We start from the raw sequence: 24,969 nt of genomic DNA, 5'->3' as shown, positions 1-24,969 counted from the left end.
TAAGGTGACAGTGAGCTATGAGGGCACCACTGCACTCCAGCCTACATGACAAAGCAAGATCCTGTCTCAAAAAAAAAAAAAAAATTAAGTTTTAAAATTTAAAAAAATAAAATATAGCCAGTCAGTCAGCAGCACAGGTGACAACCTGGACTTGGGACTAGCACTGAAGTGGGGACAGTCTTGCAGGACTGAGCCTTTAATCTTTGGGACTTGACAGTACCTCTAGGAAGGGAGTGTCACAATCTACTGAACTGTAGGACACCCAGCTGGTGTCCCCGGAGGAACGAATTGAGTGGTGGGAAGACCCCACACGATACCTGGTGTCAGGATGGAGAGTGCCAGTTGCATCTCTGCGGCAAGAGCGGAGGCACCATCGGGGCAGCAGCTGCGCCTTATGCCTCCCGGCTGATAGTGTCCCGTGTATTAGCAGATACCCGGCAAATATTTATTTTATATTCTCATGCCAGTGACACTTGCTCAGGTTGCTCTCTGCCCCAGGATGTCCCTCCAAGTCCCTTCCATCTCTTGTCCCCATCCTAGCCGTCCACCAAAATCCAAATCAAGTCCCACCTCCTCCTACCTTTCCCAAGCTATTCTGGCCCACTTTGAACTATTTCTCGTCCTAAATTCCCGAAACATTTTCTGACTATATGATCTATTGTGAATTTTATCACATTCAGCCTTGAAATGTGACTTAATTGTTTCATGTGACTTAAGGCTTATCTCCCAGCAAGACTGCAAGCATCTGGGGGGAAAGGACTGTATTGTACTGCTTTTGCACGCCCTTCCATGGCATGCTCAGGGCCTTAACATAGTACGTGCTCAATAAATATGACACGGCCAAGGAAGGTAGACACTGCCTTCTTCTAGGGGTTTTCCTCTCTCTTTACTGAGGCCAGACCATTGCCTCATAAATAAACGGAAAGAGTGTTCTGTAAAGAAATGAATTGTAGGCCAGGAGCAGTGGCTCGTGCCTATAATCCTAGCACTCTGGGAGGCCAAGGTGGGTGGATTGCTTGAGGTCAGGAGTTCGAAACCAGCCTGAGCAAAAGCAAGACCCCGTCTCTACTATAAATAGAAAGAAATTAATTGGCCAACTAATACCTATAGAAAAAAAATCAGCCGGGCATAGTGGTGCATGCCTGTAGTCCCAGCTACTCAGGAGGCTGAGGCAGGAGGATTGCTTGAGCCCAGGAGTTTGAGGTTGCTGTGAGCTAGGCTGATGCCACGGCACTCACTCTAGCCTGGGCAACAAAGCGAGACCCTGTCTCAAAAAAAAAAAAAAAGAAAAGAAAAAGAAATGAATTGTAGCAATAAATAATCAAAACAGGATTTTTCACAAAGACTAAAACTTTTATTCCAATCAGGGATTTTTCTCTTTCGGAAGACTGTTCTCCCGACTCCTTGTGAAGAAGACAGCTTCGCTGATGGCCTGCGTGATATAATCTATGTTGTTGTGGTTGACACAGGTGAAGTTAATCCGGCCATTCTTGGGGATGTAGATATGCTTCTTCCTGATCAGGTATTCCACCTGTCGGGCTGTGATCATCACAGGGTCTCGGGTCCTGGGTCGGCCTCCTCGGAGTGCCCTCCAGCCCAGGCAGGTTTATGAGGGACAGGGAGTGTCAGCATTTCGGTGGGGGGAGGGGGGGGTTCAGAAGCGTTTTTCTTTCCAGAGGAAATAATCAAAGCCTGGAGCTAAGCTAAGGGAGGTTTAATGCTCAAGTGCAGGTGGAGGGTCAGACACTTACAGTTGAGCCCAAGGTAGCCATGGGTGCCGTTGTGCTGGGTGATGTGATCCCAGGAGCCAGGGGTTCCCAGGAGCCGGAGCTTCTCCTTCACCTTCTCCTTGGTGAGCATGATGTTCTCTACAATTTCTTTTAGACTCTGCTTCCTACCAAAGAAGGACGGCAAGAAACGAGGGTGCGAGGTGCCCCTGCTCTTACACCTCCACTCTTCTTTTTTTTGAGACAGAGTCTCGCTCTGTTGCCCAGGCTAGAGTGAGTGCCGTGGCGCCAGCCTAGCTCACAGCAACCTCAAACTCCTGGGCTCAAGCAATCCTCCTCCCTCAGCCTCCAGAGTAGCTGGGACTACAGGCATGCGCCACCATGCCCGGCTAATTTTTTCTCTCTCTATATATATATTAGTTGGCCAATTAATTTCTTTCTATTTTTATAGTAGAGACGGGGTCTCGCTCTTGCTCAGGCTGGTTTCGAACTCCTGACCTCGAGCGATCCTCGCGCCTCGGCCTCCCAGAGTGCTAGGATCACAGGTGTGAGCCACCGCGCCCGGCCACACCTCCACTCTTGTCACCTTTGGAGGCTCCCAGCAGAGTGCCTGCTGGCACCCAGTGGAACCCAGGCTCTGGGATGGCTGTGCATGGGAGGGAGGTTTGATCCCTATGAATTTAGGCGAGTCAAGCAGGCTCGCAGGCAGATCGTACCGGAGTAGCAAGCCCCTAGCTTGCTAGCCTGCTCCTGCAATCTGGGAGAGTTCAAATCACTCCCTGGCCTGTGTCCAAAACGAACGCCCCATGACTCTTTCCCCCAAGGTAAGGCAACCCTTGGCATAGCCACTGCCACTGGACACAGAAGGTCCTCAGTAAATGCGGATGAAGGAATCAATGCCCGAATGGAGCAGAGGCTACGTGGGCGGGTAGAGAAGTGCTCAGCCGAATCCCGGCCATGGCCAAGCTGGCGGGAGGCCAGGGACTCTGCCCCTCCCGTCCTGCCCCGGCCTTCCCCCTCACCATTCTCCCAGCAGGGCAGGGTTGCAGAGGATGGAGGTGATGATGCGGGCACCCGTGCTGGGAGGGCTCAGCCACAGGGCCTGGGCGAAAGTCATCAGCTGGGAGAGGACACACAGCAGGTGCTGGTTGTGGAGGGCCACCACCACCAAGACGCCCACGCCTTCATCTGCAGCATTGGGGACACGGCCTCAGCCTCCTCCTCCTCCTCCTCCTCCACTACCAGGGCCTCCTTCACCTGGGCCTCCAACCTTACAGGAGAGGGGGTTGAACTAGCGGCCTCGCCCCATCCCAGCTGGGGCAGCTCCAGGAAGTTGCCAGAGGCTCTTCTTCCAGAAAACATACCCATAAGTGAGAGTCTTAGAGGAGGAAGGAACCGCAAAGGTCACCAAGTCCTACTCTCTCATCCTTTGTTTTTAGAGACAGGGTCTCACTATGTTCTACATTGTTGCCCAGGCTGGCCTTGAACTCCTCAAGGGATCCTCCCACCTCAGCCTCCCAACTGCAGGTGCACGCTGCCATGCCCAGCTCCCTCTCGCTTTCTACTTGGGGAAACAGAGGCCCAAGGGGTGAGGACGATTTTAGCAGAGTTGGTTTGGTGGCTAGTTTTGGTTACGGAACCCAACTCCTAGCTCAGTGCTGCTCCTCCTCTGTCATACTCTCTCTGGGGCCCCCCCCCCCCCGGCTCCCTCCAAGGGCAAGAGACCGCAAGAGCATCATCTGTGCATGGGCGTGGCACCGCCTCCCTTCTCCGCCCATACCATACCGTAAATGCCAAAGCTCCTGGACAGAGACTGGCTGCAGAAGAACTCAAAACCACTAGACACAAAGTAACGTAAGATTTTGGTGTCTTCTTCCAAGTCGCCGCTGTGTAACCCTTGACAGGGAACGTCAAAAAATGGGAATATCTGCTTGCTCTGGGGGAGGAAGGAGAACGAGGAAGGTCTGAGGCCCGTGGGGGAGAGAGCTGACGGGAGAGGCAGGCAAGGCAGGCAGGAGGCTGGGCACACCTTCAGGGTGGACAGGAACATAATCCACTGGCTTTGCGTCAACTTGCAGTCGGCAATGTTCCCAACCACGAGGACACAGCCGCTTGGGATCTGCTGCAGGTAGAGAACTGTCTCATCAGGGACCTCCCCTGCCCCGTGGCAGGGGCACCCGGGGATTCGGGGGAGAAGTGCTTCTCCATGTTGGTTCCTGTCAAAGGGAAACCCAAACCCAGGAAAGGCCTCGGATGTCTAGGGAGGTGCCAGAGAGGGAAGGCAAACAAGACTGAGGTCGCAGAGACGACCTGAGCGGGCCCCTCTACCTCCAACACATTGAAGAGTATGTTGGGGTCCATGCACAGCTTCTTGGGGTCCCAGATGCAGTGTTCGTGAACCGTAAAGCCCATGTCCCGGAAGATGAGTCCATGCGGCTCTAGAGGGACACAGACCCCCAGGCAGCTGGCACGCGGGAAGAGGACAGATGAGAGACAGAGGCAGCCATACTGGGGGGAGGTGAGAGCCGCTGGCCTCGGTGGGACAATAACAGGAAAAGGACAGCGGAGCTTGGCTCGTCTGCCAGTCCTCTCCCGGCAGAGAGTGCGGGACAGCAGGGAAGACGGCGTGTGTGGTGGAATTGGGAACGGGGGCAGGGACCTTCTGCTGCCCTCACCCTGCGTGACACTCACCTTGCTGAGAAGAGACGATGTAAACTACGTCAGCATCCCTGCACCAAGTCCTGAGAAACTGAACCCCAAGCTGGAAGGCGCCACTGTCACCAACAGTGTGCACACCCCCTACCTGTCAGCAAAAAATAGACAGAAATAATCACACTTTAGGAGAGTAATAGTAATACACCATCTTTCATTCAGATCATTCTTTTTTTTTTTCCCGTGAGACAGACTCTGGCTCTGTCGCCCAGGCTAGAGTGAGTGCCGTGGTGTCAGCCTCGCTCACAGCAACCTCAAACTCCTGGGCTCAAGCAATCCTCCTGCCTCAGCCTCCCAAGTAGCTGGGACTACATGCATGTGCCACCATGCCCGGGCTAAGTTTTTGTTTCTATTTCTAGTTGACTGGCTAATTTGTTTTCTATTTTTAGCAGAGACAGGGTCTCACTCTTGCTCAGACTGGTCTTGAACTCCTGAGCTCAAGCCATCCTTCTGCCTCAGCCTCCCAGAGTGCTAAGATTACAGGCGTGAGCCACCATGCCCCTGGCCCATTTTTTTCTTTCTTTTTTTTTTTTTTGAGACAGAGTCTCACTTTGTTGCCCAGGCTAGAGTGAGTGCCGTGGCGTCAGCCTAGCTCACAGCAACCTCAAACTCCTGGGCTTAAGCCATCCTCCTGCCTCAGCCTCCCGAGTATCTGGGACTACAGGCATGCGCCACCATGCCTGGCTAATTTTTTCTATATATATTAGTTGGCCAATTAATTTCTATTTATAGTAGAGACGGGGTCTCACTCTTGCTCAGGCTGGTTTCGAACTCCTGACCTTGAGCGATCCACCCGCCTCGGCCACCCAGAGTGCTAGGATTACAGGCGTTAGCTACCACGCCAGGTCATTTTTTTTTTTTTCCCTTGAAAGAGCTTTTAAATCCGTCGTGTGAGCTCCTGGTACCAATGGCACTGGACTTGGGTTCTGGTTCTGGTCCTGCCCTTCAAGGGCTAAAGCTGTGGGCTCTCTGGGCCTCGGGTGTCCCTTTTGTCAATGCCAGGGGACCCTCCGAGGTCGCTTAAGGCTGTGCAGACTTGGACCTCCACTCCCTGTGTTGGGGTGAAGGGGGGAAAGCCATCCTCTCACCCTGTTCTCCATGATGGCGTGGCTGTGTTTTCCAAAGAGCAGTTCCAGAGAGGCCTGGATGAACGACTTCATGCCCATCGTGGGCAGGTACTCATAGTCCAGGGAGGGATCCTCCGCGATCTGCAGCCGGGTCTTGTGCACCACGTCCGAGACCCAGGGGGAGCCGTCTTTGGTCATGCACGCTGCAAGGGAAGCCACAGGAGGAGCTTGGGCGCCTGGCCCCGCGGCCCCGCAGCCGGGCATCCGTCCCGGGTGTCTTGGGGGCTTTAGGAAAGTTGCCTAGGAAAAGACAACTTTCCTTTTCTTCTTTTTTTCCTTTGTAAAAACCCTTTTTTTTCCTTTATAAAATGCTGATAGCAAATGCATCTAATTTCTGTCTTTTTTAAAAAGATAATGGAAACCTATGCCATTTTATAGGTTAAAAATTGTGTGCATAATGGGGGTTTATAGAAAGAGGAAGGTGAGGCAAGGTGACGCTGACGTTCACAGTGACCAGGGTGGTCGTGTGTCGGGAGGGTCAGTCTGGGGAGCTGTTCTGGGTTCAGGAACACGGAGAGAGAGAGATAGAAGGGAAGAGGCTGAAGAAAGCGGGGTGCGCGTGCAGGCCCCCAAGTATAGAATCGTAGAAGAGGACAAGGCTCTTACCAAGTCCCTGAAAGCTCCCAGAAAAGGGCAGAGGGCAGGGAGTGACCTAGGACTGTCTCTGCTCTTTTCCCCAGTGGCTTTTTTTTTTTTTTGAGACAGAGTCCCAATTTGTTGCCCAGGCTAGAGTGAGTGCTGTGGCGTCAGCCTAGCTCACAGCAACCTCAAACTCCTGGGCTCAAGCGATCCTCCTGCCTCAGCCTCCCGAGTAGCTGGGACTACAGGCATGCGCCACCATGCCCGGCTAAATTTTTTCTATATGTATTAGTTGGCCAATTAATTTCTTTCTGTTTATAGTAGAGACGGGGTCTGGCTCTTGCTCAGGCTGGTTTCAAACTCCTGACCTCGAGCAATCCAGCCCGCCTCGGCCTCCCAGAGAGCTAGCCCACTGGGTAATTCTTTAACAGAAAAGCACCTCTCCACCCGCAGAGGCCTGGGCTGCCCCGGTTCCCTGGCAGCCGCGGGTTACTGTCCCCTCCCCCGGGCAGTCACCGTCACATCTTCAGTCTTATTCCCCAGAACTGCGTGACAGCTACCTCTGTAGGCCAGGAACATCTTGTTAGGGCAATCGTCTTGCTTGTACGTCTTTAATAAGCTGCCTTCCAGCTTGCGGGCGAGGGGCACATCTGTGAACACTGAAAGCGTGGGCATAGCCAAGCCGAAAGCAGAGACAAGATGATGCCCCCACGCTTATGTTTGTCCCTGCTTCTGCCCGGACGTCCTCCTCCAAGCCCGGGCCACACCGTCCTGCCTCTTCCCAGGACCTTGGTAGCTCCAGTGCAGAGAGGCTGGACAACTGGTTGCCACAGCAACAGAATCTCACAACCCCAGTCTTTGTGGTGGCCATCCTTAAGGGGACATTCCGTGGTACTTGAGGACAATCCCCTGAGAGAATGGGCAGGAGGAGGGGGCGGGGGCAGGGGAGGACTTGGACCTCCCAGGCACTCTACCCATGTCTCCAGCCCCAGGTGGCTCTGTCCCAAACAGCCAGCCAGCCGCTTGGAAGGCCGGGCGGGCCAGGCAGCCATGGGCCAGGTGGGGCGTCCCCTGCCGAAGTGCCACCCCCAGATCACACAGCAACGCAGGGCCAGGGATAAATTTTCATCTTGTAAAATTTGCCCTAGATTTAAAAAGGAATAGAAAGAAAGCACTGTTTTCTTCCATGGTTATTTTAGTAAAGAGCTCTATGATTAAAAGCAGCATAATTTGCAATTCAGGAAGCCAGTCCTCTTTCCCTCAGTTAGTTGCCAAGACGTCTACATTTGTTAATAGTTTCTTTTCTTTGGACTGAAGGTTTCACCAGGAAAAAAAAAAAAAAAAAAAAAAAAAAAAAAAATAGTTTCTTTTCTTTTGAGAAAGTCTTGCTCTGTCACCTGGGCTAGAGTGCCAGGGTGCAGTGGCGTCAGCCTAGCTCACAGCAACCTTCAACTCTTGGGCTCAAGTGATCCTCCTGCCTCAGCCTCCCGAGTAGCTGGGACTGCAGATGCGTGCCGACACACTCAGCTAATTTTTTCTTTTTCTTTTTTTTTTTTTTTCTTTTTTGGTTGCCTGGCTAATTTGTTCTGTTTTTAGTAGAGACAAGGTCTTGCTCTTGGCTCAGGCTGGTCTCAAACTCCTGAGCTCTAAGCGATCCTCCCATCTCAGCCTCCCAGAGTGCTAGGATGACAGGCGTGAGCCACCGCGCCCGGCCTGTTAACAGTTTCAATGATGGCCAACCAGTGAGTACAGACGGCAGAGGCCAAGAAGGGAAGAGTCAGCCTCTACAGAGCCAGGTTTGCATTTTGTTCTCTTTTTCATTTTTAAGAAGTCTTTAGGCCAGGTGTGGTGGCTGTCACACCTGTGACCCTAACGTTTTGAGAGTCTAAGGTGGGAGGATTGTTTGAAGCCAGGAATTCAAGACCAGCCCGAGCAAGAGCAAGACCTTGTCTCTACAGAAAAATAGAAAGATTAGCCAAGTGTGCTGGCACACACTGCTCAGGAGGCTGAGGCAGGAGGATTGCTTGAGCCCAGGAGTTGGAGGCTGCAGTGAGCTATGATGAAGCCACTGCACTCCAGCCTGGGTGACAAAGCAAGACTGTCTCAAAAAAAAAAAAAAAAAAAAAAAAAAGGATATCCATATAACGGAATTCTCTGCAGCTTTTAAAGGCAGCCTTCTGTGTGCAGATGTGGAAAAATCTCTAACGGAAGTACAAACTACAGACAGAGCAAGGAACGTGTGAGGGAAAGGAAAAGACACACATACCAGGTGTGCACTTGAATGTGCACAGAGATTCTCTGGAAGGACACTCGAGAAGCAGGTAACTGATCAACTCTGGAGAGCGAAACCGTGTCGCTCGGCTGACAGGGACAGGAGGACGGCTGACTCGATTTTCACTGTGTCCCACTTCGTGCCTTTTGAGTGCTAACCCATGCGCACAGACTTCCCATTCAAAAACGGTGTTTGTGCGCAGATAGAGTCACTGATCTTTGGTAGAATGAAAAAAAAAAAAAAAGGAAAAAAAATAATAAAAAATAAAAGGTGTTTATATTTTTAAAAATTAGCAGCAGCCTTTCCAGACGTAACACCCTTACCCCCAGAGGAAGAGCGTGTCTCTTCTGCAGCTCTCTGGGAGAACGAGGAAGTGCCCTTTTCCTCTCTCCCTGGCCTCACTGGGTCCCTGGCCTGCCCCTGCTCTCCTGGTGGCTGAGAATGGGACTCTCCGGTCAGTTTCACCCAGCGACGTGGAGCTGAGGGTGGCGTCAGTCCCTCCAGTGCTGCACAGCGGAGGACTCCCCCAGAGGGACTCTGGGGGGCTCCTAGGAAGGGGGCGGGTGGAGCTGATGCTGGGAGGCGGCGGCAGGTGCCAACCCCATCGCTCACTCCAAATCCTTACAAACCACCATTTCTTTTTCGAGACAGAGTCTCAGTCTGTTGCCCAGGCTAGAGTGAGTGCCGTGGCATCAGCCTAGCTCACAGCAACCTCAAACTCCTGGGCTCAAGCGATCCTCCTGCCTCAGCCTCCCAAGTAGACGGGGGTCTCTCTCTTGCTCAGGCTGGTTTCAAACTCCTGACCTGGAGCAATCCGCCTGCCTTGGCCTCCCAGAGTGCTAGGATGACAGGCGTGAGCCACCGTGCCGCCCGGCCAGCAAACCACCATTTCTAATGGCTACTGTTTCGTTTGTTGTCCCTGTACTTCCAGGCCTGGTAAACAATCCAGGGTCCCCGCTGCTGCCTCGGGCTGTGAGGAGAGGAGGTAGAAAAGAGGAGGGGGTGGCTTGTGCCAGAGGCTGTGCCTGGGAGCCGCCCAGCCAGTAATGGGGCTGCGTGTTTGTGGCCCCACCGTCCCATCTCTCAGCAGCCTGGAGTACAGATGTTCTTGTATTAACTAGAACAATCTGCCTTTTCCTACACAGCACAGGACTGCTAGCCTCTCTGCGTCTTCCACAGCCGTGTCTGGACATGCCTGGGACGCTCTTGTGTGACCTTGGAGCCTCACGTCCCTCCAGTCTTATCCCGCTCGGCGACATCGGCTTCTCAGGATGTCACTTGGCCTCAGTATTTCCCCACCACCACAGGCACTGGCCATCACCATTGCAACCACCTGGCATCAGTGTAGATTCTAAGAGCACCTTCTCCTGAAGCCCTAGAAGCACAACCTCCTAGCTACCAGCAGCCAGCAAAGCACATGCCTGTGATCTCCAGAGTCCCACCCGAGTCCCTCCGGCTCTTACCTGCCTCCCTTCCGGCCACTGCACTCAGACACAAGACCCCTTAACCAGAGCCTCTGCTGTGACAGACAGGAGGGTCTTGGGCCAGACCCGGCTTTCCATCTCAGCAACCCCTTCAGAACCTGAACAGCCTTAGGCAAGTCATTTAAAAATTGCTCCACCTCGGTGTCTGCATTTTTAATTGGAGATACAAACATTATAGAATTCTGTGACATTTATGGAAATGGGCATGTCCCTCAGGCTGTTACAAGAAGACAGAAACTACAAAATTGATGTCCAGGCCAGGTGTGATGGCCACACCTGTAACCCCAGCACTCTGAGAGGCCGAGGTGGGAGGACTGCTTGAGGCCAGAGTTCAAGACTAGCATGGGCAACATAGCAAGACCCTGTCTCTACAAAAAATAAGATTAGCCAGGCGTGGTGGCACATGCCTGTAGTCCCAAGCTCCTTGGGAGGCTGACGAGGATTGCTTGAGCCCAGGAGTTGGAGGTTGCAATGAGCTGTGATCAAGCCACTGCACTCCAGCCTGGACAGTAGAATAAGACCCTGTCTCTTAAAAAAAATAATAATAATAATTTGAGGTCCAAATGCAAGCTTTGACTATAGAATTCATGATGTAGGAGACTTGGGAGGTCCACCCTGAAATAAAACTGATGTTCAAACAAGCTAGGCCTTTACATTTTTTCCGCAGAAAATTCCAAGTGAAGTACACAAACCACTCACAGGTTCCAGTAACCATACTCACAGAAGTTGGCTGCTGAAACGAAATAGCCTATAGGGCAGTCTCCCCATGGTACCTCTCAGGCTCGGCCAAGGAGGCGAGGAGAAGGGAAATTCCTCCAGGAGTGGGGGAGAAAGGTACCCTTATTAGCTGATCCAAAGAGTCCACTCCATTGCCAGGAACATGAATCAAAAAACGGCTGCCTCGTACGTCCCTGAACACACAGACATGGTGTCTCTTCTCCACTTTCCAAATGGGAGCCTTCGTAGCAGTTTCCCTCTCAGCGTTGTACCCTGGGTGCATCCAGGGGTAGTTAAGTTCGTTGTTATATTCCATAAGCTACAGTATCACGAGTAGCCACTTTCAGATAAAGAGAAATGCACCTCATCCAGAGATCCTAAATTCTGAGCTAGGTGTTGGAAGTGACTTTGGGTTGTTCCCTTTGGGAATGAGAGAGTGAGTTTTTAGTTGCATGTGGAAAAATTGCATTATGTTAGGTGGGGCCATTCTTGGAATTACATGTATGGGGAAAAGAACATGGGGTTTTCCACTAAGTCTGCCTGGAAGCCCTTTTCCCACTCCTTCTGGTAAGAACCCCTCCCATCCCCAGCTGAGATTCCTGAACCCCAAGTCGCAGCATATCTTAGACCATCCCTGCTGCTATAAGAAAGTGCCTTAGACTGGGTAACTTAGAAACAGCAGAAATGGGAGGAGAGGGCATGGGTAATATATGTAACCTTAACACTTGTATCCTCATAATACACTAAAATAAAAAAAATAATAATAAAGCTGAAAAAAAAAATAAAGGCATACTCAATTCCAGAAAAAAAAAAAAAAAAGAAACAGATCGGGCGCGGTGGCTCACACCTGTCATCCTAGCACTCTGGGAGGCCGAAGAGGGCGGATTGTTCGAGGTCAGGAGTTCGAAACCAGCCTGAGCAAGAGTGAGACCCTGTCTCTCTATCATAAATAGAGAGAAGTTAATTGGCCAACTAATATATATAGAAAAAATTAGCCGGGCATGGTGGCGCATGCCTGTAGTCCCAGCTACTCGGGAGGCTGAGGCAGGAGGATCGCTTGAGCCCAGGAGATTGAGGTTGCTGTGAGCTAGGCTGACGCCATGGCACTCTAGCCTGGGCAACACAGCAAGACTGTCTCAAAAAAAAAAAAAAAAAAGGCATACTCAACTCTAGAAAAAAAAAAAAAAAGAAAGAAACACCAGAAATGCATTGCTCAGTTCTAGAGGCTGGGCAGTCCCAGACCAAGGCACCAGCACATTTGGAGTCTGGTGAGGGCTGCTCTCTGCTTCGGAGATGGCATCTTGCTGTCTTCGCCTGGCAGAAAGGGCAGGGCAGCTCCTCCAGCCTCTTTCACAAGGACGCTAACCCCATTCAGGAAGGCAGAGCCCTTGCGACTGGACCACTTTCTAGAAGGCCCCACCTCTCAGCACCATCACATCGGGGATTAGGTCCCAACCTATGAATTCGGGGCAACAGCCAACATTCAGACAATAGCATGTGCTCGCTGGGAGAAGAGGCGTGTGGCTCAAGCCCAGCCTTCTGGAATACTTTCCTGGAGTTTTCTGGAGCTGGAGAAGGAAAAGTCCTTTTCATTACTCTCTGATCATGGAGTTACAAGGAAACAGTCCTAAAACTCCCAGAAGCTACAGGTCCCTAACAAGCACGAGCCCCCGCAAAAAAAGTGATGCCACTGTATTAGGAGAGAAGTTGGAAAAAAGAACTTCAGCAGGCTCAAACCTATAGTTCCTGTTAGTTTACATTCTTGGTTGCAGGGGGGCCGGGCATGGTGGCTCACGCCTGTAATCCTAGCACTCTGGGAGGCTGAGACGGGAGGATCACTTGAGCTCAGGGGTTCGAAACCAGCCTGAGCGAGACCCCGTCTCTACTAAAAATAGAAAAATTAATTGACCAACTAAAAATATATATACAAAAAATTAGCCTGGCATGGTGGCGCATGCCTGTAGTCCCAGCTACTCGGGAGGCTGAGGCAGGAGGATGGCTTGAGCCCAGGAGTTTGAGGTTGCTGTGAGCTAGGCTGACACCACGGCACTCACTCTAGCCTGAGCAACAAAGTGAGACTCTGTCTCAAAAAATAAATTAATTAATTAAATTAAGTTAAAAATAGATTCTTGGTTGCAAACCACAGAAACTGACCATGGCCGATTCAAGCCTAAGAGAAATGTACTGAAAGGCTATCGGGCAGCTCACACGACCCATAGGGAGGCCAGAGGTTTGGGGGCAAGATCAAACCAGGAAGCCAGAGAGGATTTCACTGCTGAACACCAGGGGTCGCTGTGACTGTCTCCACCCTCACCTTCCTCTGCCTCCCACTGCCACCGCAGGTCCGGGAGATGGGACATTGCAGCCAGGGCTGCTGCTGGGGGAAGGCTCTCCAATGTCCTTTCTTTCCTTGTTGTTTTGGTACAGACAGGGTCTCACTCTGTTGCCCGGGTAGAGTGTGGTGGCATCATCTTAGCTCATTGCAGCCTCCAATTCCTGGGCTCAAGTGATCCTCCTGCCTCAGCCTCCCAAGTAGCTGGGACCACGGGCGCACGTCACCACACCCAGATAATTTCTCGATTTCTTGGTAGAGATGGGATCTCGCTATGCTGCCCAGGCTGGTCTTGAACTCCTGGCCCATCGGTGGTGGAGAAAGGCTGATAATACAGGGCAGGTTGCCCCGGCTGGATGGTTCCGGCATCCCAAACCTGCAGTGGACCTCGCATTTCATGCAGAGGCATCTGGAAGGCCGGGGCAGATGCCAGCGGTGGAGAAACTGACCATGTTAAGGTGTCGGATGCAGTCCCAGTCACCACTCTCCACAATGAACACCGATCCTGGGCGGGTCCCAGGGACCCTACCTTGTCCAACGTCCTGGCCTTGGTCTGCCGCTCCAGCTGGCTAAGCCCGGCACCCACCTGCTCAGCCTCCTGTTATTGCCCTTGGGCAACAGCACCATGGAGGCCAGCACCTGCCGGGAGGCCTGTCGCAGCGTGACCCGCGTCAATGCCCCTGCTTCCCCTCCCTCAGCAAGGCCTCGGCAAGCTTATTGCCCTTGGCCAATAGCTCTTGGTGCTGAAGGGAGAGATGCTACTCAGTGCCATCCACTGTCAGGGTGCAGTCCGCTCGTCCGCGCCGTCTGCACCGTCCGCCGTTCTGGTGGCTCCAAGCAGCCAGCTCTGCTGATGCCGTCCACCGTCTGCGACGTTCCCCGATCCGGTGACTTCAAGGAGCCAGCTCGGTCAGCTTTCCTGGTCAGGGAACCAAAATGTTGCAGCAGTGTGTACAGCTAGCGTTACAGCCCTTGTCACAGCTCTTATTCATTTGACCGGGGAAAGAACCGAGCGGCACACGAAGAGTCGGAGCACAGCCTCTATTCTTCTACAGCAGGCTCAGCACGCCTAGTGTTACAGCTCTCTTCATGTCTTCCGATGTTCCCTCGATGCTCTCCCCCTTCCTGCCCTTCTGCCCCTGCTTTTATACCCTTGGTGGGGCTCAAGAAGCGTCCAATCAACTACAAGCTCTAACATCCAATCAGCAACAAGCTTTAACATCCAATCAGCAACAAGCTTTAACATCCTTGGATGTTAAGGTTGCCTTCATTACCCGGAAGCCAGAGGAGTCACCGTATGACTTCTGTGAGTGCCTCTGTGAAGCATACCGGATATACACACCTATTGGCCCGGAGGCAGCCGAAAACCAGAGAATGGTGAATGCAGCGTTTGTCGGGCAGTCAGCCTCTGACATTCGGAGGAAGCTGCAGAAACGAAGGATTCACAGGCATGTCATGCATATCATGCAGTTAATGGAGGTGGCCCAGAAGGTGTACGTCAACCGGGACTGGACTGCTCAGAGGGAGGAAGACCAGAGGATGAAGAAAAAGGCTGCCCTCCTGGCCGCTGCCCTCGGTAGATCCAACCCGTCCAGGCAGCCCAGACTCCCACGAAAGGGGGTAACCAGAGGACGGGCACCTTTGGCAAGAGGCCAGTGCACCAATTGCAAGAGGTTTGGCCACTAGAAGAGTGAATGTCCCCACAGAGGATGTCAGCTAGTAAAGGGGGTAACCAGAGGACTGGCACCTTTGGCAAGAGACCAGTGTGCCAGTTGCAAGGGGTTTGGCCACTGGAAGAACGAATGTCCCCACAAGGGAAGTCAGCTAGTAAAGGGGGGAACCAGACGGGAGCCCTAAGCGGGAGACCAGTGTGCCAATTGCAAAAGGTTTGGCCACTGGAAGAATGAATGCCCACATAAGGGAAGTCGGCTAGTGCGGTCTGGAACCCCATGAAAGGGGGGAACCAGAGGACGGGTGCCCCTGGCAAGAGACCAATGTGCCAATTGCAAAAGGTTTGGCCACTGGAAGAATGAATGTCCCCACAAGAGAAGTCACCTGTTGCAAAGGAGGGCCCCGTTCAGGACAACCCAACAGAAACCGGAAGCCCAAGAGCCAGTGGGGCTCACTGGCATTGAGTCCGAGTTGGGCCGACCGGGTTCCTTCAGCCCTCAGGAACCCACAGTCGAGATGGAAGTAGGGGGCCAACAGATGACATTTGTGGATGTTGGAGCAGAACATTCAATTATAAGGCACGAGGTCCTCCACATGCCAGACTGTCCGGTACCTCTTTTGGGACAGGACTTGCTGAGCAAGTATGAGGCAGACGCCATCCAGAGGACCGAGGAGCTGGAGAAGGCCAAGAAGAAGCTGGCAGAGAAAGATAAGGAGTGTGCTGACCTGAGGCACAACCACCAGCGGGCAGTGGAGTCCCTGCAGGCCTCCCTGGATGCTGAGACCCGGGCCCACAACGAAGCACTGAGGCTCAAGGAGAAGATGGAGGGTGACCTCAGGGACCTGGAGCTGCAGCTGGGCCATGCTACCCAGCAGGCCATGGAGGCCCAGGTGGCCACATGGCTGCTGCAGGCCCAACAGAAGGAGGAGCAGGCAGGGCGGGATGAGGAGCAGCGGCTGGCAGCTGAGCTCCGAGAGCAGGCGCAGGCCCTGGAGCGCCGGGCTGTGCTGTTGGCTTCTGAGCTGGAGGAGCTATGGGCTACGCTGAAGCAGGGTGAGTGCAGCTGGTGGCTGGCGGAGCAGGAACTGTTGGAGGCCACCAAGCGCCTCAACCTCCTGCATTCGCAGAACACAGGCCTCCTGAAGCAGAAGAAGCAGCTCAAGGTGGATTTGGCCCACCTGAGTGGGGAGGCAGAGGAGGCCAAAAAGGCCATCACCGATGCCACCATGATGGCTGAGGAGCTGAAGAAGGAGCAGGACACAAGTGCACACCTGGAACGGAAGACACTGGAACAGATGGTGTGGGAGCTCCAGGCCCAGCTTGAAGCTGAACAAGCTGCCCTCAGAGGTGAGAGGCAGGTACCTGTGGGGGTAATGGTGCAGACTGTGGGCCCCTGGCAGAGGCCAGTGGCCTGTCTGTCCAAGTGGCTGGACTCGGCAGCGTTGGGATGGCTGCCTCGTTTGTTTAAGAAGGTGGACTGGTGTGTTTGGGCAGGATGTCCGTGTGCAGACCTTGAGTCCTGCCACCTTCCTTCCTACCGGGCCAGGGCCCCCGGACCATGACTGTGCTGAGGCCTTGGAGGAGGTCTGTGCAAGCTGGCCAGACTTGATGGATGGTCTGTTGCCGGTGCCTGACCTCGAGCTCTACAGACAGCAGCAGCTACATCCAGGATGGCAAACGGTTGGCTGGCTACGCAGTCACCACAGGGAGCGAAGTCATCACGTCAGCCCCTCTGCCTCAGGGATGGTCAGCCCAGAGGGCAGAGTTATGGGCACTCATCCAAGCCCGCAGGTACGACAAAAGGGCCAATGTATATACAGACTCCAAATATGCCTTCGCTACGGTGCACATACACGGGGCAATCTACAAGGAAAGAGGGCTGTTGACCACCAGGGGAAAAGAAGAAATTCTTCAACTATTGGAAGCAGTGTGGGCACCGAAGGAGATTGCAGTCATCCACTGCAGGGGGCACCAGAAGGGCACAGACTCAGTCACCAACGGTAACCACCTGGCAGACCAGGCAGCAAGGCAGGCAGCCAGTATGGGACAACCAGAGGATCCCACCAAACGCCACATTCTTCTGGCCCCTGAGTGGCCAGAGAAACCCAGGCACATGCCAGAGGAAGACCAATGGGCAGAGCAGGAACAGGCCAAGAAAAACGCAGATGGATGGTGGCAGTTGTGGTAATGACGGCCAGTGCTCGGTGCCAGGCCCAACCAAACCATCTTCATCCTGGAAAAGCTGGCCTATCCCATTGTGTCAAACAATGCAGTGGCTAAACCAAGGCCAGCTCCAGGAATTCAGCACACTGGGGTGTCCCCATTCGAGGATGTGGAAGTGGATTTCACAGAAATCAAACCAAGCTGAGGATACAAGTATTTGCTTGTTATGATATGTACTTTCTCAAGTTGGGTTGAAGCTGTCCCCATCCGAACCAAGAAGGCCAGAGAAGTAGTGAAGCTCTTGCCTGAGAGAGGTCATCCCCCGGTACGGCTTGCCTCTCTCCATCAGCAGCGATAATGGACCTAGCTTCACTGCAGAAGTTACACAGGTCCTATCCAAGACATTAGGCATTAGGTATCCAGTGGAAGTTACATACAGCCTATAGGCCACAGAGCTCAGGGAAAGTAGAGTGTGTGAACCGAACCCTCAAGGTTACTCTGTCAGGAGAGACAATTACCCTGGGTAGATGCCTTACTGCGGGTAAGATGCACTCCTGGCCCCAACGGGTACCCACCCTTTGAGATCCTATATGGTAGGCCACCCCCCAACATCAAACACCTGAAGGGGGACGCTAGGCAGTTGGGAGAATTGAACCTGGACCAACAGCTCCAGGCCTTGGCTAAAAGCATGGCCACTATACACCAGACTGTTCAAGAGAGAAACCAAATTGGACTGGGACTCCCAGTCCACCCCCATAAACCTGGGGACCTGGTCTGGATAAAGGATTGGAAGAAGGAACCCCTAGAGCCAACCTGGAAGGGACCCTATACTGTGATATTGGTTACCCCCACTGCGGTCAAAGTTGCAGGTGTCACTCCATGGACCCACCATTCCCGAGTGAAGTGAACCGAGACAGATGATCTGACCAGTCATTGGGCGGTGCAACAAGGTCAACAGGACCCGCTGAAGATCCGGCTCAGACGCTCAAGTTGGCCCTGAATATGGCTGGACTGTATGGGACCACTGGTCTGGACTGTCATGGGAATTGGACTCGGGGCTTTCGCCCCAAGAGACTGGACTAACTTGCTTTGGTAATCCTTTTCTGGGTTTACATGGGGTGCCTCTGTGGTCTTGGTTGGGGCTCTCTGGGGATGTAAACCAATCAGGAACTGTAACTACCAAAGTCAAAGGGCTATGGTAACCATGGGGCCCAATGTAGTTATTAGGTTCATAGAGAGGTTGATGCCTCTGTGTAAACTGATAAGGGCATCAAAAGGGGGGAATGGGCCGGGCGCGGTGGCTCACACCTGTAATCCTAGCTCTTGGGAGGCCGAGGCGGGCGGATTGCTCAAGGTCAGGAGTTCAAAACCAGCCTGAGCAAGAGTGAGACCCCGTCTCTACTATAAATAGAAAGAAATTAATTGGCCAACTGATATATATATAAAAAATTAGCCAGGCATGGTGGCGCATGCCTGTAGTCCCAGCTACTCGGGAGGCTGAGGCAGAAGGATCACTCGAGCCCAGGAGTTTGAGGTTGCTGTGAGCCAGGCTGACGCCAGGGCACGCTAGCCTGGGCAACAAAGCAAGACTCTGTCTCAAAAAAAAAAAAAGGGGGGGGAATGATGTGGAAAATGTCGGGCATCAGGTCGCGGCCGATTGCCACCTCCCCGTGGTTCCGCATCTCCGGGGGCCAGCCCTGCATGAGGCTGGTTAGAGGCACGCTGCTGGGGCCGGGCCCACGGCGGCTCACAATCGCCCTGGACGCCCGCGTGCTGCCTGTTTCCAGCCACGCTGCTTGCCTGATCCTGATTGGGTAACTTTTGAATCCCACTGTTTCTGGTTGGATGTTAAAGCTTGTTGCTAATTGGATGTTAAAGCTTGTAGTTGATTGGATGTTAAAGCTTGTAGCTGATTGGACGCTTCTTGAGCCCTACCACGGGTATAAAAGCAGAAGCAGAAGGGCGGGAAGGGGGAGAACAGCGAGGGAACATCGGAAGACACGAAAACACTAGACGTGCTGAGCCTGCTGTAGAAGAATAAAGGCTGATCTCCAACTCTTCGTGTGCCGCTCGGTTCTTTCCCCGGTCAAACAAATAAGAGCTGTGACAAGGGCTGTAATGCTAGCTGTACACACTGCCACAGCACTTACTTGATGCCTCCCCAGCGTGTGACACAGCTGACTCTTGTCTTCCTTAAGACGCTTTCTTCCACGTGGCGTCCAGCACACTACCTCGCTTTCGTTCTTCTTTACTTCACTGCCGCTGCCTCTCTGTTGGCTTTGCTGACCCATTTCTGACCTCTAAATGCGGAGATGCCCCAGTGCTCGGAGTCCCTCTCCTCTGCGCCTGTGGTCCCCATGCAGGTGATCTTACCTACTTCTACGAGCGCTTATGTGCCCTTCTCTCAAATTTACATATTCAGCCCCAACTTTTCTCCTGACATTTAGACTTGAAAATCCGATGCCTATTTGACGTTCCAATAAATAACTGATAACTAATAGACTTTTGAAAGTACTACATCCAAAAACTAGCTCATAATTTCATATCCCCCACCAAACCTGCTCGTATCACGTTTTGGTTTTTTGTTCCCCCCCCCCCATTTTTTAAATGGTGAGTTCATTCTGCTGGGTGCTCGAAACAAAATTCTTGCGTTCATCCCCGATTTCTCTTTTTCTCTTAAACCCTACATGCAAGCCGACGGCAAGCCTTGTCAGTTTTACCTTGTGCCATATTTAGAGTCTGTTCACTCTATAAAAACTGAGATGGATGGATGAGCAGAAGGTACAATCTGGGTTTGGATGGATGACAAAGGATATGGGATGTGAAGATAAGAGACCAAAAAAAAAAAAAATCATGAGAAATTCTTTTTGTTGTTTTTTGAGACAGAGTCTCACTCTCTTGCCTGAGCTACAGTGCTGTGGCGTCAGCCTAGCTCACAGCAACCTCCAACTCTTGGGCTCAAGTGATCCTCCTGCCTCAGCCTCCCAAGTACAGGCACGTGCCACCATGCCTGGCTAATTTTTCCTATTTTTAGTTATTTGGCTAATTTCTTTCTTTTTAGTAGAGACAAGGTCTCACTCTTGCTCAGGCTGGTCTCCAAACTCCTGAGCTCAAGCAATCCTCCCACCTCAGCCTCCCAGAGTGCTAGGATTACAGGCATGCGCCACCATGCCCGGCTAATTTTTTGTATATATTTTTAGTTGGCCAATTAATTTCTTTCTATTTTTGGTAAAGACGGGGTCTCGCTCTTGCTCAGGCTGGTTTAGAACTCCTGACCTCGAGCTATCTGCCCGCCTTGGCCTCCCAGAGTGCTAGGATGACAGGCATGAGCCACCGCGCCCGGCCAATGAGAAATTCTTTAGTGAATTTGAATTTAAGTATGATTGGAATAAAAGTGTAGGGGGGAGAGAGAAATCAGGTTAGAAAGGTAGGTTCTGTCCATATAATGCCAGGCCCTTTATGTTAAGGAATCTGAATCTTACCCCAAAAGTTTTAGGACACCCTTTAATGACTTTGAGAAAAGAATGGCATGATCAGATTTATATTTTAGAAAACTCCCTCTACAGGCTTGCAGGAAGTGCAAGTGGAGAACATTCTAGTTAATCCGGTTAGAAAGCGCTGAAGGCCCGAGTGAAGGCAGTGACCAGGGAGTGGGGTTGCCAGATGTCCTCCACAAAAATACCAGGCACCAGACCAAGGCTGGGGAGAGAGGTTGGCAGGCACAGGCGATTTAGAAAAATATCTGTTTAATTTAAACAATGTCTCTAGCACACCAGGATGCATTAGACAAAAAAAATAATAATAAAATAAACAATGTCTTATGTGTCAATAGTAATCCCCTTATTTTGTACAACCTTTATACCTCCTCATTTTTTTTTTTTTAAAGAAACAGATTTTTTTCATTACAACTTGTGAGAATTGTTAAAGAAAAGCAAAGGTAAAGTTTTAAAACGTGCTTCCTTGTGCAAGGTTGGAAGCTCCAATACCAGACTACCCAGGTCAATGTCAGACAGCTGCCGCCCTGGCAGCGGTAGGCCGCGAGGGTGGTTCAGGGGGCAGAAATACAGTTTGCTTCCTAGGAAATGGGAGCGAGGCCTCGAGCAGCTGGGCCCTGAGCCTGGAGGGAGCCGGAGTGTGAAGTCTGCCTTCAGCCCCATGTGTTTCTCCCTCCCCCAAACCAAAAAAAAATGGTAGGAATTTCTCCACTGGAAAAGCAGCTGCCTGTGTTTCCCTCGTTCCTCCGGCCCCTCTCCCCGTTGTCCTGGGAGATTGTTCCAGCATCAGTTAGCTCGGATTCTCGCCCACGCGGAGACCACAGGAGGACGGGCTCCCAGGACCCCTCAACGGGCACCCGCCCACCCCTGCTCCCTTCTGGGAATGTCAAGGCGGAAGCAGCATTTCTTCTCGTTTCCCTCGGAAGAGATTTTGGGAACTACGTTGGCTGTGCCTTCGTGTCATCCAGTGTGGCTGCTCAGAAATGGAAACCCCTTTTCACAAGATGGCGCCAAGGCAAAGAAGGAAGCTCCTGCCCCTCCCAAAGCCGAAGCCAAAGCAAAGGCTTTGAAGGCCAAGAAGGCAATGCTAAAAGGCGTCCACAACCACAAAAAAAAAGAAGATCCAAGGCCGGGCGCTGTGGCTCACGCCTGTAATCCTAGCTCTTGGGAGGCCGAGGCGGGCGGATTGCTCAAGGTCAGGAGTTCAAAACCAGCCTGAGCAAGAGCGAGACCCCGTCTCTACTATAAATAGAAAGAAATTAATTGGCCAACTGATATATATATAAAAAAAAAAAAATTAGCCGGGCATGGTGGCGCATGCCTGTAGTCCCAGCTACTCGGGAGGCTGAGGCAGGAGGATCGCTTGAGCCCAGGAGTTTGAGGTTGCTGTGAGCTAGGCTGACGCCACGGCACTCACTCTAGCCTGGACAACAAAGTGAGACTCTGTCTCAAAAAAAAAAAAAAAAAAAGATAAGGATCTTGAGATAAGGATCCTGGATTACAGTGGGCTCCAAATCCAATGACAGGTGTCTTCACAAGAGACAGAAAGGAAAAGACACACAGGGACACAGGGGGCTGGGGGGGGGGAGCCGCGTGAAGGCAGAGATAAAGACTGGAGTGCTATGTCTATGAGCCCAGGAACGTCAAGCATTGCCAGAGCCCCTAGTAGCCAGGAAAGAGGCAGGAGACAGCCTCCTTCAGAGCCTCCGGAAGGAAGCAGCCCTTTTGACACCTTGATTTCAGACCTCTGACCTCCAGAACTATGCAGGAATAAATTTCTGTTGTTTTAATCCACCGAGATTGTGGTAATTTGTTTTGGCAGCCTCAGGAAGCTCACTGGTAATTATCCGCATGAGAACCAATGTCAAGGAGATGGACTTGGCGGTCTCAGGTGCCACAAGAGCTCAGACTCTACAGAGATGTCAGTTCCCACACATCAGAGGTACCTGAGAGGTACCAGAGCAAGGCAGTTTCACAGCTGGATTAGCCCAAGCTACACTGATCACAGAACCAAGGAGATGTCTGTGCATCTCCCTAAAGAAGGTATACCCTTCTTTACCATCGCTTCGCTGGTGTATTTGTTTGGATCCTCTACTGTAAATAAATAAATAAGGCCAAAATATTATAACTGTGGCTTAAACAAGATAGAAGTTTATTTCTCTTTTATCTAAGAGTCTCAGACATAAGCAGTCCAGGGATGCAATGGTGGCTGCCAGAGATCCAGGCTTCTTCTATCTGGTTCTTCTGCCATCTACAACACATGGTTGCTGTCTCATATCCTAAAGTGGCTGCTTCAGTTCTCACCATCACACCTGCATTCCTGCCCATGGAAAGAGGAGAAGTTGATGGGAAAGATATCCCCTTCCCCTTTCACACGGGCCTGGAAGCCGCACACTGGAGCTGGCCAGCACTTAGTCACATGGCCACGCCTAACTGCAAGCGAGCTGCAGAGTGCTTTCAGCCAGGAGGCTGTGTTTCCAGCTGAAATTTAAGGGTCCTATTACCAAAAGAAGATGGGAAGAAAGGAGAGCAGATAGCAACTTCTACTCCAGGGGACAACAAATACAAGGTCTGACTTTTTCATGGCCTCTCAAATCTGGACCCAGGGAGTTAGGAAGAAAGGCCCAGAAATGGAAACCCAGGAACGGAAAGACCCCCACCATTCTTCTGGCTGGTGATAAGATGAAACAGAGCCTTAAAAATGTAGGTTTGGGCCAGGCGCGGTGGCTCACGCCTGTAATCCTAGCACTCTGGGAGGCCGAGGCAGGCGGATCGCTCAAGGTCAGGAGTTCGAAACCAGCCTGAGCAAGAGTGAGACCCCTGTCTCTACTAAAAATAGAAAGAAATTAATTGGCCAACTAAAAATATATAGAAAAAATTAGCCGGGCATGGTGGCGGAAGCCTATAGTCCCAGCTACTCGGGAGGCTGAGGCAGGAGGATAGCTTGAGCCCAGGAGTTTGAGGTTGCTGTGAGCTACACTGATGCCACGGCACTCTAGCCCAGGCAACAGAGTGAGACCCTGTCTCAAAAAAAAAAACCAAAAATGTAGGTTTGAAGCAACAGGAATAAGAGGGAAAGCCAGGAGCAATGGTGCCCCCTCCCCATTGTACCCTCTGTTAGGAGTTGAATGTGTTTCCCTGAAACATGTGTTGAAATCTTTAACTCCTAGAACTTGCAAATGTGACCTTATTTGGATATGGGGTCTTTGCAAATGTAATCAAGTTAAAATGAGGTCATACTGGATTAGGTTGGGCCCTATCCAATGACTGATGTCCTTATAAGAAGAGAGAAATCTGGACACAGACGGGGGAGAAGTTGGAGAGATATAGCTACAAGCAAAACAGCACCAAGGATTGCCAGCAACCACCAGAGGCTGGGAGAGGTGAGGAAGGAATCCTCCCCGAGAGCCTTCTGGGAGAGCACCACCCTGCCAACACCTTCCTTTTGGACTTCTAGTCTATAGAACTGTGACAGAATAAATTTCTATTGTTTTAAGCCACTCAGTTTTTTTTGTTTGTTTGTTTGGAGTTTTATGTTTGTTTTTATTTTTTGTTTTTTGAGACAGAGTCTCATTCTGTTGCCTGGGCTAGAGTGCCGTGGCTGCCATGCCAGCCTAGCTCACAGCAACCTCCAACTTCTGGGCTCAAGCGATCCTCCTGCCTCAGCCTCCCGAGTAGCTGGGACTACAGGCATGCGCCACCATGCCTGGCTAATTTTTTCTATTTTTGGTAGAGACAGGGTCTCACTTCTACTCAGGCTGGTCTCGAACTCCTGAGCTCAAACAATCCTCCCACCTCGGCCCCCCAGAGTGCCAGGATTAGAGGCGTGAGCCACCGCATCCGGTCAAATCACTCCGTAATTTGTCATGGCAGCCCTAGCAAATGTATATGCCCTCCCTCCTCTTTCTGGTTGTTAGGGCTCTGGTCTCATGAACCCCTACCGTAATGGACCATAAGGTCCTGGCACCTAGAAGTGCTCTCTGTTGTAAACATTCTACCCATCCTCAAAACTTATCTCATTGTAAACGCTGCATCAGCAATGGTGGGGTGATCCAAACCAGGACCAAAATATGGGGCACGGGCCAGCCCAGAGTCTGAACGTGGAAATATGGACAGAGCAGAGTATAGTGACAGGGACAGAAAACCAAGGGGTTAGTCTGCGGTGGGTACAGACCTGCAGAAGAGGGACCAAGCCCTCTGCATGCCCACAGTGACCAAAGACATACGAGTCCAAGACCCAGGCTGTCAACAGAAGCAAGGCCACACAGGAGACCGGGGACTCATTCTAGCCCCAGACTCTGATGCCACCGTTTGCACCAAAGAAGCCCTTTCTGTTTCCAAACCACTTTCACATACGCTATCTCTTTGGGTCCTCAAAACCCGTCTGCATGAGCTACATAGAGCAATAACATAATCTCCATTTGACTGGCAGGCAAAGAAAAGGCCAGAGAGGCTAAGTAACTTGTTCAGTTCACTTAACCGATTGTCAGCAGTGCTTTCGAGAAAAGAAAGTGAACTTTGGACTCTGGTAGACCAGGTTTGAATCAACACGAGCAAGCTATTTGCTTTCTATGAGGCTCTAGTGTTTATTTGTTGTCACTATTACATATCACAGCATTTGTGGAGCACCTCTTATAGTGCTTGGCACACAGCAAGTGGTTCATAAATGGTCATTTCCTTCCTTCCTTTT

The 24,969-nt window shown here is 51.7% G+C and overlaps 1 protein-coding gene across 3 annotated transcripts in view; it reads right to left on the bottom strand.

Annotated features, from left to right (window-relative positions):
• Positions 1-1,332: 1,332 nt before the first annotated feature.
• GOT1L1 (glutamic-oxaloacetic transaminase 1 like 1) overlaps positions 1,333-24,969 on the bottom strand; it is a 31,565-nt gene continuing 7,928 nt past the window's right edge. Inside the window, exons 1-9 of one of the 3 annotated variants that reach the window (XM_012762958.2) lie at positions 6,706-6,975; positions 5,528-5,709; positions 4,419-4,530; positions 4,056-4,165; positions 3,757-3,849; positions 3,513-3,663; positions 2,750-2,915; positions 1,752-1,894; positions 1,333-1,539 (exon numbers count right to left, since the gene is read on the bottom strand). In XM_012762958.2, coding sequence (XP_012618412.1) covers positions 1,364-1,539; positions 1,752-1,894; positions 2,750-2,915; positions 3,513-3,663; positions 3,757-3,849; positions 4,056-4,165; positions 4,419-4,530; positions 5,528-5,709; positions 6,706-6,820 — 1,248 coding nt within the window. In that variant the 5' untranslated portion in view covers positions 6,821-6,975 and the 3' untranslated portion in view covers positions 1,333-1,363. Of the gene's footprint in view, positions 1,540-1,751; positions 1,895-2,749; positions 2,916-3,512; positions 3,664-3,756; positions 3,850-4,055; positions 4,166-4,418; positions 4,531-5,527; positions 5,710-6,705; positions 6,976-24,969 lie in introns of those variants that run through there. The other 2 variants (XM_012762960.3, XM_075997321.1) reach the window with 2 other exon arrangements.

The sequence above is a fragment of the Microcebus murinus genome, chromosome 24, assembly GCF_040939455.1.
Source record: "Microcebus murinus isolate Inina chromosome 24, M.murinus_Inina_mat1.0, whole genome shotgun sequence".
NCBI lineage: Eukaryota > Metazoa > Chordata > Mammalia > Primates > Cheirogaleidae > Microcebus > Microcebus murinus.
Note: the sequence above shows the minus strand (reverse complement) of the source record. Positions and strands in the feature narration are given on the sequence as shown.